This window comes from Boleophthalmus pectinirostris, unplaced genomic scaffold (assembly GCF_026225935.1).
Source record: "Boleophthalmus pectinirostris isolate CB_2022bp ecotype Guang Dong unplaced genomic scaffold, ASM2622593v1 HiC_scaffold_1, whole genome shotgun sequence".
In the NCBI taxonomy this organism is placed as follows: domain Eukaryota; kingdom Metazoa; phylum Chordata; class Actinopteri; order Gobiiformes; family Gobiidae; genus Boleophthalmus; species Boleophthalmus pectinirostris.
Genome location: NW_026570970.1, coordinates 34,678,210 through 34,697,349, shown reverse-complemented (window position 1 = coordinate 34,697,349; position 19,140 = coordinate 34,678,210). Strand labels below are relative to the sequence as shown.

Below are 19,140 nucleotides of genomic sequence, written 5' to 3'. Positions count from 1 at the left end.
GCAAGACACTTACCCACAATGCCTAGTGTGAATGTGGTGTGTGCAGGGGTGTAGCACCAAGTTCTGAGCCTTGGATATTAATCATGTTTGTATGTCTAATGAAAAATGCACTTTGTGAGGGCCCCTCCCTGCACTGGGCCCGGGCTGTGGGTGAAAGTGTGAGTGGTGTTGGTCAGAGGGGCTGATGGAGCAGATTGGCAGCCACGCATTTGTCCCACGGCAGCTGAGGCTACAATAGAAGCTTACCACCACAGAGTGTAGAGTGAATGAATACTGCACTGAGGTCTGTCGTGATAATTACTATATCAGCTTATTGTTCAGTACATAACAGATGGAACAATACTTTTGTGAGGTCAATATTTATCATGGGTACTTTTTCTTTGTGCTAGTTTTATTTATTGATTTTTTTGTACGATGATTAAATTTGAGCTGTAGAAGGTTGCACAATGAACTTCTATGACTCATGATAGATACAAAACTTAAGTGTTATTTATTGCGGCTCACATTTTTTAACAATATTGTACATTTAGAATACTTTTGAAATACTTTAGCCTTATGATTTGGGTTCAGTATTATTGTTTATCATCTATTTACTTCAGCAAAATAAATCACACTTCAAAATGTGTCCTCCTGACAGGCCTAAATGCAGTGTCTTGAAATGTGCTTTAAATCCAGATTTTTACAGGATACTAGGAGTGTTACAGTAACTCTGAAAACCACAAATCTAATGGTAAAAATACTAACTGCATACAAGGGATCCAGCTTTTCTGTTCTGATACGATACTATAACTTTAAGTATCTGTCAAATCCTGATATTAACCGACACCAGAGCAGAAACTGAAAACAACATTTATTTCTTTTAGTTTAAACAAAATAAGTCAAAATTTATCCACATGTAATTGTTATTTAAATTGAAGTAACTACAGAGCAGCTTTGTACAGCATCAGTCAGAAGTTTGGACACACTTTTTCATGTATGTTTCTTCTTTATTTTCACGATGATTTACACTGCGATTCTCACTGAAAGAGACCAAAACTATGAATGACACGTGTAGAGTGTAGTCACCCTCTGCTTTCATCGCTGCTTTGCAATTTTGACATTTCTTGACCCGGATGAGGCACAACTGTGAAGTAAAAACCATTTCAGAAGACATCGTCATGAAGCTCATTGAGAGAAGGCCACAGGTTTGTCCACAAAGCAAAGGGTGGAGACTGTGAGGATTTGAACATAAATTACAGTATTAAATATATTTAATTGAGTTTATTTATTTATTTTCTTCCTCACATAATTCCATATATCTTCATAATATATGTGATCTCTTCTGTTTGTATCTAAAATGTAAAAAGTAGTAAAAATAAAGAAAAAACACATGAGAATGAGAAGGTGTGCTCAAACTTTTTACAGGTAGTGTCCAACTAATCAACTGAACTGATATTTGAAATTTCAAGTGTATCAGTGTTGGACGGGTGCATCCATAACTTACTGGTACACTACAGAAAAAACACTATTTGATATTTTTTCCAGATTCGTTCAGCACAAACCCAGGTATGAGTTTGACAAATAAAACAGTAAAAAGCTCCAAGTCCATGTTTGTATTGAGGAGTGTGCAAAGTGCTTCTGTTAGTCCAAGGCGTTTTATATGGTGTTTGCAGAGGCAGGTTCAGACCCGGATCTCGTTCATAAAATCAGCTCTTTGGGTCCCAGAGGAGAGAAGCAGCGGTCCACGTCCTGGTCCGACACCTGGTCCAGAGAACTGGGACTCCAGTGAGGACTCTGGTCTTTATCCACCAGCACTGGGCAGAGAAGGACAGCACATTCAAATGCAATGAGACAGTTGCAAATGCAAGTGACAGTTTGTGAAAAAAGGTGAGAAGAAAAGTACAAAAATACAGGAAGTAGCTCTGAGTTCTTAATCAGAATCCATCTACCTATGTCATCAATTCCATCCACAGTGCAGACAGTTACACAAGAAAAAGGCATTTGTCTTTGCCTAAAAGTGTTACAATCTATTTGTATAAGGCTAATCATAACTATTGTGTAATTTAGACCCTTTTTGGCCTTTATCAACTTGATGGTTGCTAGGTAACAGTTATGAAGTTACTGCTACATGTCATATCTGCTGTCCATATTTGTCCTTTGTGTTTGACCCATCCTTCAGTAGATCTCATTCATAAAACGTTCTTATGAATAAATTTGTACTTAAGTCCTTCTTACGAACATTTTGGCATTCACAAATCTTTTTCTTAACTGAAAATGTTCTTCTGGAAGAACAAATCCTACGAACGGTCAGGACATAAGAACAAAAATTCTACTGTTTTAGAATATTATTACTCTGATAATGGAACTAAAAAATCTAATTCCTCCATGATTGTAAATTATATATTTTCTTAAATTATTTCCTATACCTAGATCTCTATGTGATAAAATAACATTTATGAGGAGTTTTATAGAGCATGTGTTTATTGGGTCGAACAGACTTTCTCCAGGCTGCAGTGAGCCTCAGTCTGTCCCAGCCCAAGTGCCTCCATATGTGCTTCAGTTACAGCCCTGTGCCTGGTCACCACGCTGGACTCAACACCCCCATCACTCACACCACCCCCACATGATCAGAGCACACTCTTATGTGCCCCGCGACCGTGGAAAGTGTGATAAATATGATAAAAGTGCTGGCTTATCTCAATAAGTTTATAACTTAAATATTCCCTCCCTGAGTGTGTTCATGTGAGTTTGGACATTTGAAATCACCACTGATGCTGAAAAACATCAGTCACTCTCTCCCTCGCACTTTCACATGTCATAACATCCATCCCATACTGGCCATATTTGGAAGTTCAGAGGGAGTTTCTAACCAAATACATAGTAATTTTCTATGTAAATTGAATATAAATGAGTGTGAAGTGTTTGTAGCTGGATGTTTGTGAATTAGGCGCAACAGCCACTAAAGAAGGAATTTGGGACCTTAAGAACGCTTTGAGACTCTGACGCAAAGTTCTCTCAGCATCTTCTTAAAGTGGAAGTTACGCAAAAGTGTTAAGAAAAGATTAATTAATGATGCCCAATGTCTCTGGGTTAAACCTGCATTTGACCCGTCCCTCAGTGAGTCTGGGTTAAACCTGTCAGGAGCAGTGGGACCATCTCCAGATGTTGAACTAGTCTTGATCAGGACTGGAGGATTTGAGCTGTAGTGTGTGTTTTGTGTTGGCTCTCCAGACACAGCACAGTTACAGTAAATGTACCATAGATGGTTGGTAATGGTGTGCAGAGCGTACACAGAGCGTACACTATTAGACGCACGTAAACTCTCTGTCGTCTGTTTATGGAAACTTTTCACTGAGCTGGTTTCACATGATGTCACAGCCTCACGCTATTTGTTCTGTTTTTCAATTACCTCATAAACCTCATAAATATATTAAAGCTCGTTGCGCGTTGGACAACTCCATTTACAAAAACACTCTTAAGATAATAATATTTAAGATTTTACTTAAAAACAAAAATGCAATTCTCCATTTTTTAGGTTTAATATGTTACTTCATGGTTGAAAACATGGCATCACACTAAAGAATTCCACAGCATCCATGTAGTACGCTGGGCCAAAACTCCCCGAATGTACATATAATATAATGAATCTATAAGAAAACACCTTTATTTTACTGAAATTATGTTTAAAGTATCAGCGCTTGTAGCTTCTTACAAGCGTGGAGGACATGTGACAATGGCTTCTGAACGTTTTGATTACAAAAAGTGTCCAGATGAACCACCTCTGAGACCTTTTCTACAGCGAATCTATGGAACTGAACAAGTCTGAGCCAGAGAAGACACAGGGTCTGATGTGTAAACAGAACGTACCTGCTCTCACGCCCTCGTAGAAGTCATGGCCTCTCTGCACCAACAAGAAAAAGAAAACAAGAATGACATTTAAAGGTCCGATATTACACAAAATGGATTCTTGTGAGCTTTTAGCCAATAGCCATGTTAGAATGTAGTTACCTGGAGCTGTGTTTTGTTTCAGTCTACATCTGCAAAGCTCTACATACAGTCTATGGTTGTACTCTATAGAGGAAAATGTTTGCCTGGAATGTTCCACAGTTTTGTTAATTATCTGTAAATTCTATTACAGGCTTACAGAAGAATACTCGGTTTGGTGGAGACACCTTGTTACCAAGGAGAGAACCAAGTTTAATGACATTCTGTGGAATATTCCAGGCAAAAAGGTTTTAGACCCTCTAAACCTAAAAACATGTATACTGTATTTTTCGGACTATAAGTCGCTCCGGAATATAAGTCGCACCAGCCAAAAAATGCGTTTTGAAGAAGAAAAAAACTTATATAAGTCGCACTTTTTGGGGGAAATTCATTTTATAAATGCAGGGACCAGGAACAGACATTTTATCTTGAAAGGCAAGTTATAGCAATAACAATAGAACAGAGAACAACAGGCTGAATAGGCATCTGGTTTAGGGTTAGGGTAAGGTTTAAGGGTTTAAGGTTAAGGTAACATATTAACAGTTCTTCAAATAACTGTAGCATAAACAACAGAACATAAGTTTACCAAACCCAAATCACTAAATCCATTCAATCCATTGAAATCTTCATCCTCGGTGTCACTTCTGAGCAACTGAGGCAGCTTTGGTTGTCACTGTAGTCCAGGCTTTGTCATCCAATGACTTCCAGGAAAGTTGCATGGTGCACCCTCCCGGTTGTCGTGAAGCTGTGATCTCCATTCCCGCTTTCTGTCAGTCCCTCACAAGGTTCTTGCTCATTCCAAACTTTCTTTCTGCTGCTCAATTAGTATTTTCTGCTGCATTTAACTACTTGCAGCAGGACAGCGTCTTTTTCTGCCGGAGACATACGCAGAAAACTGACACAAGAGCCTAGAGCGCCCTCTCGCGACTGTCAGTCTGAAAATTTTAATATAGAAGTTGCACCAGAGTATAAGTCGCAGGAAACACCCAAACCGTGAAAAAAAGTGCGACATATAGCCTGAAAAATATAGTATTGCCCCTTTCAACAGCAGCCTGTCAGTGTGTGAAACGTACCATGCAGGCCTGAGAAAGCCTGTACTCCATTATCAGGACGTCCTTCAGACTGAGAGCGCCCCCTAGCTGCAGCTGCTTGAACGTCATCTTCAGAGAGGTGGGCGACATCCGTGACAGAGTCTAAAACACAAACACAACATTTGGACAAAAAATAAAGGAAAAGTCAAGTCTTGAGCTATAAAAAGGGTCAAAGAAGAGTAATAGTACTTGTCATAGTAGAAGAAGTTGTACTATTTTGTCAGTACTAACGATATGTCCCGGGGCAAGACATTTTGACCACATTGTATGAACATGTGGTGGTCAGAGGGTTTGCCCCAGAGCAGCTGTGGAGTGATTGAATAATGACTACAGTCTAGTGCTTTGATAGGCTTTATTATCACTAGTAGTAGGAGTAGTAGTAGTAGTAATAGCAGTAGTAGTGATAAATATTGATCATGACCATCACAAATATGGGACATTGTTTATTCTGATATTGAATATGAGCTGCATAGTAAATAGGACAAATGACCTGATGTATGACCATAAACTGGAAAAATCACCTCATTCTCTGAAACAGCCATTTTCAAGCATAAACAGAGACAGAGTGACGTATTAATATTTCATGTAGAAGAACAGAGTGAGGAAGAGCTACTGTGTTCACAATTGCTTTGGTCTAAGCCAAAACAGGACTAAACCAGGACCTGAAGTAGTTGTAAATCAGGTCTAGGCAGGGGCAGAATCCGGCACTGAGTCGGGTACCCACAAATAGTTGCTGAAACGGGTGTGTTTTAACATTCTGGAATTTTACGGGTGGTAGCGATAACACATGGGCGGGTCAGGTGAATCAAAGGAACGACAAATGGGAGAAAAATACTTGAAGAGCATCCAGGATGTCTGTTGCCCTGGAAACAAGTGACATTTCCTGGTCTTTTCCTGGAACAATGGACGAGGCTGAGAGAGTGACTTTAAACCCATCAGTGGAGGTGATCAGCGTGGCAGTTGTGCTCCTGGTTTAGTCCTGGTTTAGACATGGTTAGTCCTGGTTTAATCCTGGTTCAGTCCCGTTGTTGTCCTGCTGTTGTCCTGCTGTTGTCCTGTTGTTGTTGTTGTCCTGCTGTTGTCCTGCTGTTGTCCTGTTTTAGTCCTGTTTTAGTTGTTAGTCCTGCTGTTGTCCTGTTTTAGTCCTGTTTTGTCCTGTAGTCCTGTTGTAGTCCTGTTGTTAGTCCTGTTGTTGTCCTGTTGTTGTCCTGTTTTAGTCCTGCTGTTGTCCTCCTGTTGTCCTGTTGTTGTCCTGCTGTAGTCCTGCTGTTGTTGTCCTGGTTCAGTCCTGGCAATCGGCTCTGCGGTTGCAGCGTGTATATATTTATAATCCGCTACACGACAAGGCGTAGGTTTAGTTCCGGTTTAGTCCTGGACTACTGGCTGTCGGACCAATGGGCTGACTCTGATTTGTCATGGGCACGGGCGGGTAATGGGTGAAATGTTAACGGGTCTGGGCAGGTGTGAATTTAACTTTGAAATAATCACGGGTTAACAGGCGGGTCTGGTGCTGCACTGCACAGCTGCAAGTCTCCAAGAATGGATCCGTCCTGGACTCTGGCCAGGAGTCTTTCTGTTTTGGTGAGTAATTCACACATCACATGTGACGTGTAAATAGTGGCAACAACAAGGAAGGTCATTGAAGAGGGGCTTTAATTAATCTCTGTACTACTTTACTACTTCTGCTACTACTACCAACGCTGTACATTTACTGCTACAAGTACTAATACTGCTACTACTAGTTGTATTAGTGCAACAACAACTAAAACTACAACTAATACTACAACAACTAAAACTATTGCCCCTACTTCTACCACTGCTACATCAACTAAAAGTACTACTGCTAAGAAATCACTACTATGTAAATACAGCTGGACTTCCATGTTAGTTTGATAAAGAGCGTACCAAGAAAAACACTAACTTAATCCAGCTCTCAGAGTCACTGAGCCGATGAACACAGACACTGAGGTCTTTGAGTGACAGTTAACTCAATTTCATCATGGACAGGACCGGTAATGTTAGACTAATCTGTTTTAATTACACCGTTTCCATTGCACGCTCAAGTGGAAATGAGTGCTGCTAAATCAATAACAGATAGTGGGAGGGCAGCAGGGTTAACCCCAATCCAATCACAAGTTGAATGGATGCAATTCAAGGCTGTGATTTTTGTAGACCATAACTTCCTCCACAAACAACTAACTCTCCTGTCTTATTCTGCGTGTTTAAAATGTGAACTTTGAACACAATTATAAAACTGATTATAAAAACATAAAGCCATAGATACGGGTTAAAGATGCACAGTGTAACTTCCTTTCCATTTTTCCAAGATAAAAATAAATAAATATCATTACAGTGAAAGAGCTCGCATCTCCACAAACCTGACTCTTATTTGGCCTGTTACTGTACCTTTAGGAAGTGGTAGCAGAAATACTAGCAGTAGTAGTAGCAGTAGCAGCAGAAGCAGTAGCAGTAGTAGTAACAGTAGTATACCTCACCAGCCATAACCACATGCTTTGACAAAACTTAACAAAGAGAGTAAATCTGGAGCTGTATTCAGTATTAGTAGTAAGATAAGATAAGATAAAAGTACACCTAACTTGTACTCTGCATTTGACCCGTCCTTAAGTGTCTCTGGATTAAACCTGCATTTGACCCATCCCTCAGTGTCTCTCGATTAATTTTGCATTTGACTCATCCTTCAGTGTCTCTCACTTAAGCCTACATTTGACCCATCCCTCAGTGTCTCTGGGTTAAATCTGTCTTTGATCCGTCCCTCAGTCTCTTGATTAAACCTACATTTGGCCTATTCTTCAGTCTCTCTCGGTGAAACCTGCATTTGACCCATCCTTCAGTGTCTCTGGATTTCACCTACATTTGACCCATCCCTCAGTATCTTTGGGTTGAATCTGCATTTAATCCGTCCTTCAGTGTCTCTGGGTGAAACCTGCATTTGACCTGTTCTTCAGTGTCTCTGGATTAAACCTACACTCCCGCATCCCTCTGTGTTTTTGGATTAAGACTGCATTTGACTCATTCTTCAGGGTCTCACTTAAACCTGCATTTGCCCCATCCCACAGCGTCTCTGGCTTAAACCTGCATTTGCCCCATCCCTCAGCGTCTCTGGGTTAAACCTGCATTTGAGCCATCCTTCAGTGTCTCTGGGTGACCTATGGTGCATGTTTTAGTTGATGGAGGAAACTGGAACACGTGAAGGAAACCCACCCAGACACGGGGCGTTGAACCCGGAACCTTCTTGCTGTGAGCCACCCCGCGCTGCGTAGTAATAGTACACGTAATGATAATAACAAACCTACCTCAACCTGTTTTACTGCAAACTCTGAGCCGTCTGCTTTCAGATTGTGCACGATGCCCTCCACACTGTCGCCACTGAACAACCTAAGACACATTTACACACAGATATTTACACATTTACTCATCTGTCTATGTATCCAGGGGTGCAGCCTAACCAAGTAAAAGTAGTAAAGAACAGATACCTAAACTGTATACTTCAGTACATTTTACAGTAGATACTTCTGACTTTAATTTCACTACATTTCAGAGGAGGCATTTGTAATTTCTACTCCACAACATTTTAGAACAAGACTGAAAAGCAAATTATTTTTCATTATAGTTCAAGACCTGCTGAAAATTATTTGTAGTTTGAGCAAACAAAAATATACAAATAAAAACAGCTACGAAAAAACTGAAAAAATCACTACATTTTAAGTGTTATTAGATCTCAAAATCTGCATGAAATACTTTTACTCTTTAAGTACATTTTTAAACAGGTACTTTAATACTTTTTCATGTAACAGCAATAATAATAAAGCAGGATAATCCAAGTATGTATGAAGCAATAAATAGGAACACAATTTTCAACTCTCAGCTCAAATCTTTTCGTATTACAATTAAAATAATAAAAATCTCCCCATTATTGCGAAGAAAATGTACACTCGATAAATACTGAGCCCAAAATATATAGTCCCATCTGTCAAATACTGAAAGATAAGTGGATATAGTAATTATGGTGACAGGCCTACATATGGGTGCAGAACTTTAAATACCTGTTGATGTGGGCGAGGTGCTTTTCCAGGACGAACGGTTTGTCTGAGCCGGAGCTGCTCTGTGTAGAGGAAACACGGAGAGAAAAGCAACCAATCAGAATATACAGTACGTGACAGATAGTACTTTATTTGTCCCTTCCCTGTTGTATTGCTCACAGAATACTTTGAAAAAACATGTATTTGAATGGTGAATGGGCTTCTAACCTCCACAGATCTGACTTATAATATCTTGTAATTACATCGTGCACTAAGCAATCCTGTATAATTAAAAAGTTTCACACTAATGACGACTGTGTTCTTTGTTTTGTCACATAAAACTGCTTTAGATTTCATTTTGTGACCGAATAAATCCAGTCTGTTTTAAAATTGCTCTTGTTGGCTGGCACACTGAGCAATTTTTAGACTTTTCAAAATTTTGTGATTTTGACCAGCTATGAAGTGCAGCCTGAACAAATAAAAGGATGGAAGTTAAGGACTATTGGACTGTGTGATTTCAGCTGTTTTATTTTTCCTGTTTCCATGGAGACCCTTCTACATGCTACAGACATTTTACAAGAATGCAACGCTCTTTCTACATCAAATACGACAGAAGACGTTCCAGAAGGTTGCATGCTGTTATTTGGACACGCTGCTTTCCAACATGCTGCTATTCCGACATGTTGCCATATAGACATTGAGGAATTGTCAGAGTTGCGGCATAAACATTATTTTTCAAGAGTCCCACTCCTTCCACATTTTTTGTTTTCATTGTCGGAGGAGCGGCACCTTACTATTTTTCAAACATTCCGCTTTTCTGTCATGAATAATATTAATGTGATAGCCTGTTATATTTTGCGCTCCCATGTATCATAAGATGCTTGGGCCGGCGCAAAGTGCTTGATCAGAGAAAACTTCGGCCACATAGGCAGTAGGAAAATGTCCTAACTGCATTTTATAAAAGAGCACAGGCCAGCCTTCAGGAAAATAACAAATCTAAAGCAGAGGCTGCATGGGCCCTTTGTGCTTCATTCAAGTTCATTTCGCCAGCTCACCGAGAGCCCAGAACACACATTTGACTGCCTACATATGATGATGAAATTTGATACGCATTAGGCCCCTATTTCTTTTGGCCAAATCAATTCCATTTAGGTGGCTGCTGGCCAAGCTTGGCTACGCATTGCAATTTGGACACTCCACTTCTCCGCTACAGAACAGATAAGAAACTTTGCCTCCCTTTTATGTCCTCCACAGTATGACGTAAAAGGGAGATATTAGGCTGATAGAAGGGGGCAACGGGGCTGTAGGCATATGTTTAGATCTCAGGATGTCTCCCTTACTTAATGATAATTACTGTATTTTCCGGACTATTGACTATTATATCAACTAAATTTGAAAATGTTTTGAAAATTGTACATATATAGGCTGCACCTGAATATAAGCCGAAGGTGTCCAGGTCTTCAAGAACGTTTTCAAGTTCGGGCCATCTGCTTTTATTGTCTCTGAAAGCTTCTGTTGTCTTTTTGAGTCAGTTCGTCAAGTTGCAGTCGCAAAAATCTCACCATCGACTCACTGATGCCGAGCTCACGTGCAGCAGCTCTGTTTCCTTCTACAGACACATCGATCGGTGTTAACTTAAAAGCGGCATCATCTGTATTTCTTTGTGATGTATGAAGCGCAAAATAACACAATCAAACGAGCATCTTCCTTGGCGCTTCACTCCGTCTCTCCCCGTGCTCTACTGCACATGTCTCCTGCAGAAAGAGTCTCTGTTCTGTCTGTATCATGTCAGTGTCTTGGACGATTTCAGAAGATTTCAGACTCTCTCAGGGGCGGGGTTAGTTCTATCAATCAGGTATGAGTGGATGTCCAGCTACTGAAATTTGACACGTTTTTCTCGTCATTTACACACACGGGTAAGACGTATCCCCCTCATTAATGTTTATTTAGCATCAAAACTTAAAAGTGCGCTGACAATATCACTAGCTAGTGTAGCAACTTCATTTTAACCCATGTTCCATACGTTAATCACACAGACAGCGGCGTTTTCTGCACTCAGGCTTCACGTATCCACTGTGTTGCCAAACCATAGAGCATATATATGAAGGGACAAAGAATCTGTCCATATATTTACCACATTGTTTTATTAGCCACAGGGTTCAAAGTGTGAAAAAAAAAATTAGCGGCTTATAGTCCGGAATTTAAGGCATATTTGGAAAAAACCTACCTACCTATGGATCGATCTGCTCATTCAGCACCATGGACAGCAGCCTGAACATGCACAAGGTGATGTGTCGGAATAGCGATACTAAAAAGTGTTGAAAAACCGTCGTGTCTAACTAGAGGCATGTCGTAATACCTCCATGTCTAAATAGAGACATGTCGTAATGAAGGGATGTTGGAATAGGCGGCGAACCCCATTCCAGAAGAAACACACCAATGCCTGGACTTTACTGAGACGGTGAATAATAAGAGAGGCTCAGAATGCCTAAGAGAAGTAAGGAACAACTTTGGACCACTGCAAAATGTTTCAAATGAACTAGTTCACATTTTTAAGACAGTAAAAATCCGGTGCAACGTCTTTACTGTTCTAATTTTACATTTCTTCAAAACAATTTTAATATTTTTGCTCAATTTAAGATCCTATGTCCCAGAGGACATTTCTGCTTTTAGAAACATACGTGTTTGTGTGTCAATACTAGGGATAGGCATTCGATAAAATTTTATCAAATCGATTGTTGGGAGAATTAACAATCAATTTTCAATCAATCATTAACGTTTTTATATAATATATAGTATCAGCATTATTATTACTATTACTAATCTGCATAAATAAACTCAACTTTAAAACATATAAACCATAACCACATCAGCCCATTTGACATAATGTGTTAATGCAGCTTTGCACAAGTCTCACAGAAATGAAACTTAAAACCACATGGCTCATTTGCATAGACTAAGGAGGGAAAAAAAACAGCTCTTGTGCATTGATGCAGTTCAGCTTCTGTCAGACTAAAGGACACGACTCAGTGGAATGTAGGTGTTCGTTCTGTGACAGAGGGATGTTGAGGATGAAGGTGAGTCTGTTCTGTGTGTCGCGATGTTTTCATAGATCGTACACGTGCAGGTTTAGCGCAGCTCTTTATGTTGCAGTAACCGGGATACTGCGTTTACATGCACCATGACGAAACCTGGATACAGATGTGCATGTAAACACACTGAGTGGGACAGTGATCTCCAAGGAGGTGCCAGATCCCAAACGTGGGACTGAGGCAGCAACTCCAATTGCGCTGTCAGACGCAGCTTCGTATCTACGCACAAAAACCTACATTCGATTAGAAATGAACGTAATCGACAAAATTCTTAATGATCAATTATTCATTAGTCGACTAATCACGCCCATCCCTAGCCAATAGTAATGCTAACTTTTATTAAAACATTACAACATTTTATTTGTTGTAAGGATGAGCCTATTCTTTTTAGGTGTACAGGACATCCTCCCGCCGCCCCCCGTCACTGCCTCACCTGTCAGCATTTAGTGATTTTAGCATGACTCGGCAAAAACCTCACACATTACATTACAGAGAAATTGTGCAAACTGTTCCTGTGATTGGAACTCGCCACCTACCGAAGTGCACTCGCCAACTGCCCTCCGTGGACAAATAAACTCAAACTGATCGATTTGTTCTTACCTGGTTTTGATACGAGTCCAGCACTTTACTGATGTCTTCCACAGAGGGACACTGCACCAACTCCTGCTCCAAATCTGACATCTACAAGACAGAAGTCATGAAAGAGGTTGTGGGTTAGACTCCTAATCTCTCGGAGTGGAGTGCGCATGTCTTCTCTGTTGTTCCCCCGTCTCCTCCTCTCAGTAAGGAGGTTGGGGGTTAGACTCCTCACCTTGCCTGAGTCTACAAAGTGCGTGGCGACTCCGGCGCGATGCACGTCTCTTCCTTTGAGTCTGAATCCGGTTAGAGCCAAAAAGAGTCCCAGTTTTCCCTGCAGCCTGGGGAGAAAGTACCCTCCTCCTACGTCTGGGAACAAGCCTGGGAGAAACAGAAGAGCGGGGGCCACGTTCAAAATTCAAACTCAAACGGCTGCAAATAATAAACACAAAGGTTTCAGAGAAGTACAGTTAGATTTAGTCTTTATTAGAGTTTTTGTCGTCTCTTTTTGTGGAGCTTGAACCTGTATCAAGACCTGCACAGGTGCATTTCTGATCTGAACGAAATATAGTAAAACCAAAAACAAAAAAAACTCTTGCACAACATCACCCACCTCATAAACAATCATAAAGTTACTTAAAGGTGCACTGTGTAACTTTTGCTTGTCTCCATGGAGATGTCAATGCTTTGTCCAGAATGCTGCACAGCATGGCATTAAACTTGTCTATCTCCATGGAAACAAGCACGTGATACAGGCCAAGTTACAGGTCAGATCTGTGGAGAGGCGAGCCTGCTCTCTCATTAAGACGTATGCACTGTGATTAAGATGTAAGCCTGTTTTTAAAGTTTTTTTTTAAAAGCAGAACAGAGACGTGAGATGGATTTTTCACATCTGGTTAGTGATGGAATATCAGAGGCATTGTTTAAAAAGAGTCTGAGGAAGTGTTTGATATTTCACGGGAATGTTTGATAATCATTCAATTGTGGATGTTTCATTGTGTTTAAATCCATGTTTGAATTAAATGAATTTAATCCGTGGTGTTTAAATGTAATATTTTGTAAAAAAATTTTTTAAATGCACAGCGATAATGTTCGGTTTTTAATGTATTCAAAAGGTGGAGGCTTTTAGGTATTGGGTTTTTTTGCCTCTTCCAAGCACCTACTTTTTATTTATGTTATATGTGCAAAATAAATAAATAAATTCAGTTTAATGTCACTGTGGAACATTCCAGACAAAGCAATGACATCTCCATAGAAACAAGCAGATGACAAATCCCTGATAGAAGAGTTCCACAGTGTACAATATTGTTTCCCAAAGGGTGGTTTGCAAAAGATTTTTTTGGGGTCGTCGCAATCTGTGTGTAGGTCTGCAGTGGACTGGAACACTCTACAAAAATGCAGACAGGCCCACCTAGCTCATTAGAAATGTTGAATTGTTAAGACATGTTTGTATAATTTCTAATCTTGTTATTATTTTAATGACAAGAAACAAGCTACATTTAATGTGGAAATAAGCGACTTAAGGGGAGCTTTTATTGCTGGTTCAGTTACTGTTTTTCATTACTTAAAACTTGAGTAATACTAATTGTTCAGAGAGACACGATCACTCAGCCAAAAATAAAATATCCTCATTAATGTTCAGTAATGGTCAAATCCACCTTTATTTTGTTATTTGCGAATAATGTCTATTGACTAAGTGACTTTTAAAATATGGGTTCCCAGAAAAAAAAGTTTGGGAAACATTGGTGTATATGAATGAAAGATACAGTATGTACCTTTCAGGAGGTGGCATGTCACCTGTATGGAAATAGAAAGTTAAAACCATACTTGGAGATAGACACTTTTAATGCCATACTGTGGAACATCACAGCCAAAGGAACAACATTTCCAAACAAGCAGTAGGAGGCCAAATAAGAATCAGGCTTGTGGAGATAGAAGCCCGCTCAGTCCTTCTCAGTGCTATAAACACAACAAAACTGAATGAAAAACACACTTGTATTTAGTCTATTTTCTTGACTAAAAAGTTACATACTGTAATTTTAAAGAGCCTGCAATTTGTGTCCTAACCCAGTACAGATGTATTGTATAAGACTATAACCAATTCTGTGTTCTGTCTGCAGATAATTACCATATTTTTGGGACTAAAAGTTGCACTTTTTTTCATGGTTTGGGTGTTTCCTAAGACTTATTCTCCGGTGTGACTTATATATTAAAATGTTCACACTGACAGCTGCAAGAGGCTCTAGTCTTGTGTGTCAGTATCTGCTACTCCTGTTACTCCTGTACCACTGTCACTTCACTCTACTGCGCATGTGTCTGACTGCAAGTAGTGAAATATGCAGCCGAAAACGGTAATCGAGCAGCAGAAAGAAAGTTTGGAGTGAATGAGAAACTTGTGAGGGACTGACAGAAAGCGAGGATGGAGAACACAGCTTCACGGTAATCAGGAAGGTGCACCATGCAACTTTCCTGGAAGTCACTGGATGGATGGACAAAGCCTGGATTTCAGTGACAACTGAAACCATCCTGTCGGAATTCAGAAAGGCCGAAATAATTCTAACTGGAACTGATGACAGGTACTCAGTTGCTCAGAAGTGACACCGAGGATGAAGAATTAAAATGGATTTAGTGATTTGGAGTGAGATGGAGAGTTTGGTAAACTTGTTCTGTTCTGTTGCTATAGTTTATCTGAAGAACTGTTCATATGTGACGTTAACAGTCTGTTGTTCTCTGTTCTATTGTTATTACTAGAACTTGACTTTCAACATGAAATGTCAGTTCTTGGTCTCTGATTTTATAAATAAAATTTCACCCAGAAAGTGACTTAGTCCGGTGTGACTTATATGTTTTTTCTTCTTCATTATGCATTTTTTGGTTAGTGCGGCTTATACTCTAGAGCGACTTATAGTCCGAAAAATATGGTATAAGTGTTTTATTGTTTTGAATCAGGAAGTGCACAACAGCTCCCATGCTAGTTGTTTTTTGCTTTACTGAGACGGTGAATAATAAAGAGACTCAGAATGCCTAAGGGAAGTGAGGAACAACTCTGGCCCACTGCAAACTATTTCAAATGAACTAGTTCACGTTTTTTAAGACAGTAAAAATCCAGTACAGCGCCTTGAATGTTCTAATTTTACATTTCTTCAAAATAATTTAAATATTTTCTCTCAATTCAAGATCATATGCCCCAGTTTTAACCCCACTGAGATCTGTGTGAAACGGCTGTGGTAGAATCAGAAGTTTAAATATTACTCAGCGACGTATCATAAACAAATATTAGTCTTAGTGTTGAAAGGACGCAGCTGTCCTCGAACGCACCACAGCGATCTGTGGTGCGTTTGATCTTTGCACCAGTCCAAAGATTGGGCACATCTTCACACTCACTCGTGCTTTCTTTTCTTTTTGTTTCACAACTGTTAACAAAACGACTGATAGCAAATATTAAAGTCAGAATAAGTTAAAAATAGCCCTTTGCTTTCTGCTTTGCATTCTTGGCATTCCACGTATACAGAGAGGGAGAGAGAGACAGAGAGAGAGAGAAAGACAAAAGACTTAGAGACAGAGTGGGAGAGAGGAGGGAGACGGAGGGAGACAGAGAGACAGTGTAAATAGATAGAGGGGGAGAGAGGAGGGAGACACAGAGTGAGTGAGAGCAAGAGAGGCAGGAGAGAGGGAGAGAGAGAGAAAGAGAGGGAGGGAAGGAGAGAGAGGCAGGGAGAGAGAAAGTGAGGGAGACAGAGAGACAGTGACAGATAGAGGGGGAGAGAGAGAGAAAATGATAGATAATAGATAGAGAGGGAGAGAGGAAGGAGACAGAGAGGGAGAGCGACAGAGGCAGAGAGAGAGCCAGAGAGACAAATAAGAGTGATAGATAGATAGATAGATAGATAGACAGACAGACAGAGAGGGAGAGAGGAGGGAGACATAGAGAGACAGAGAGAGAGACAGAGAGAGGCAGAGAGACGAAGAGACAGGGAGAGGCAGAGAATGAGAGCAGGAGAGAGAGGGGAAGGGAGGGAGAGACAGAGCGAAGGAGAAAGGGGGGTATGAGGAGGAGGGGAAGAGAGGAGAAAAGAGAAACAGAAGAAGAGAGGAGGGAGAGAGAGGGGGGAGAGGGGCAGAAGAAGAGACAGAGACAGCACGGTGGAGGGGAGAAAGAGGAGAAGAGAGAAGGGGACGGAGAGCGAGGCAGAGAGAGAGAGAGAGAGAGAAAGAGGAGAAGATATGGGGAGAAGAGAAAGAGAAGAGAAAGAGAGGAGAAAGAGAAAGAAAGAGAGGAGAAAGAGAAACAACGAAGAGAGATGGGTAGAGGGAGAGGCAGAGGGAGAGAGAGAGAAAAAGATGAAGGGAGAAGGAGGAGAAAAAGAGGTAAAAAGAGGGTACGGGACAGAGAGAGAAGGAGGCAAGAAAGAGGGAGAAAGAGGAGCGTGTGTGAGTGAGATAGAGAGAGAGACAGAGAGGAAGCGGATTATGGTGACCTGATTCAGAGGAATGTAATATCATAAATGTGTGGGATTATTGTTCATTTGTGTTAATCTCGGCGCCCCGGGGACCTTTAGGTGTGGAGCCAAACAGCACATTTCACTAACACACTAAGAAGAAATTACAGCCGCAAGATTCATCGAAATTAAAGGTGCACTGTGTAACTTTTTTGGCAGAGAGTCCGTCAAATGCTTCTTTTCTCCACGGAGCTGTTATTACTTTGTCTGAAATGTTTTACAGTATGGGATTAAACCTTTCTATCTTCATGGAGACCAAACCAGGCCAAGTTACAGGTCAGATCTGTGGAGAGGCGACCCCGCTCACAGTCAGAATGCTTTTTCTAAATCGGTGCAAACATGTTCTGATGTGATTCTTGTGTTAGTGTCAGTTCAGATTTCAGTGTTTTTGTCCATTCTTCATGAGGTGTTTAAAATGTGAACTTTGAACAGAATCCTCTTCCTAAAATATAACTTGCAAATCTTTAATTGTGACTGTGTTTGCCAAAAAACCAAACAAAAAAAATAAATAAATAATCGCTGTAGAGGCAAAGATATTTCACTATAGTTTGCCTCCTGGCTGCTAAGTTTTAAGGGTTTCCCCAACGTGTACCTCCATAATCCACAGGTCCAAATATTGTGTTGAAGTTTCTTTACTGGCCCCTATGATCGCTTACCCTCATAACATAACACAATTCCACAATATCACAATATCACAATATACGCACAGTAGGGCTGAACGATTTTAAGAAAAAACTGAACTGCGATTTTTCTGGCAGATGTTGTGATTTCGATTTCATCCATGATTCTTTTCAAATCAAGTTTCAGTGCACACGAACATTTGCAAACATCACAGAAACTAAAAGGCTGTGATTGGTCCTCTCTACCACCTAACTACATACATGTCCAGTACTCCGCTTTCCTTTCTTTCAATACAAATTGAGTAATAATGTGTTTAATGCAGCTGTAGCGGCTTATTGACCAACCTTATAGCCGCTTGGGAAAGTCAGAGTGGGTCCTGGGGGTCGTAGTTTGTGACGCCCATGGGGGCTATTGTAAACTAATACGCTGGGATCCAGAATGCATTTTGTATATTTATTACCAGACATACAGCTGTCCCAGCGCAGCAAAGATGATGGATAGAACCAACTGGAAAATAAAGGGTGAATATAAAGAAAGAGTGGCGGTCAACAAAAATTATGGCTACCCAGCCCTGACCTTCAGTCAAAACTGAGTAACAGGTAAGAGCACACTTTTAAACCCTTCCACAGGTACACATGCACCTGCCCGCGGGAGCCCCGCCCCCTCTGCATTAGAGCAATACACCCATACCCTAAACCACACAGTGCACCCGTCCTGTCACCTACAGCAGCTTTGCTCACATGTTTTACAGAAACTAAACTTAAAACCACATGGCTCATTTGCATAAACTATAACCTCTAAAAAAAAACTGTTCGCTCCTTGTGCGCTGATGCGGTTCAGCTTCTGTCGAACTGAAGGACAAGACTAAGTGGAATATGAATGTTCTTTCTGTGACAGAGTATGTGCTGTTGATGGCGAGTCTGTTCTGTGCTTGTGTTGCGTTGGAAATGCTTCACGTTAAACTTTACATGAATGCCAGTTTTAAATCCTAGCCTCCTAGTGTTGTTATGGTAGTGAAATACTTCGCGGCGCATAGACCTCGACAGAATCAAATTGACTGTGACAAGGCAACGGCGGCAGTGTGCGTTGAGTGGATGCAGAACTAAACTTTGCCCTTAAATTGGACGTTAGGAGCACTGCAAAAAACCACGGCTTTGATGCTCCCAAAATCATGTTGTCTGAGATTGTGATTTTCGATCCAAAACGATAAGATAGTTCAGCCCTAAGGCACGGTAAGAAATAATGTACACAAACAGCA

General features: G+C 40.5%; 1 protein-coding gene across 1 annotated transcript in view; it reads right to left on the bottom strand.

Annotated features, from left to right (window-relative positions):
- Positions 1-467: 467 nt before the first annotated feature.
- The window catches only part of hibch (3-hydroxyisobutyryl-CoA hydrolase), a 33,061-nt gene continuing 14,388 nt past the window's right edge, over positions 468-19,140 (bottom strand). The window contains exons 8-14 of the mRNA XM_020933287.2: positions 12,998-13,143; positions 12,787-12,867; positions 9,119-9,177; positions 8,369-8,450; positions 5,037-5,156; positions 3,847-3,880; positions 468-1,793 (exon numbers count right to left, since the gene is read on the bottom strand). Coding sequence (XP_020788946.2) covers positions 1,678-1,793; positions 3,847-3,880; positions 5,037-5,156; positions 8,369-8,450; positions 9,119-9,177; positions 12,787-12,867; positions 12,998-13,143 — 638 coding nt within the window. The 3' untranslated portion in view covers positions 468-1,677. The remainder of the gene's footprint in view (positions 1,794-3,846; positions 3,881-5,036; positions 5,157-8,368; positions 8,451-9,118; positions 9,178-12,786; positions 12,868-12,997; positions 13,144-19,140) is intronic.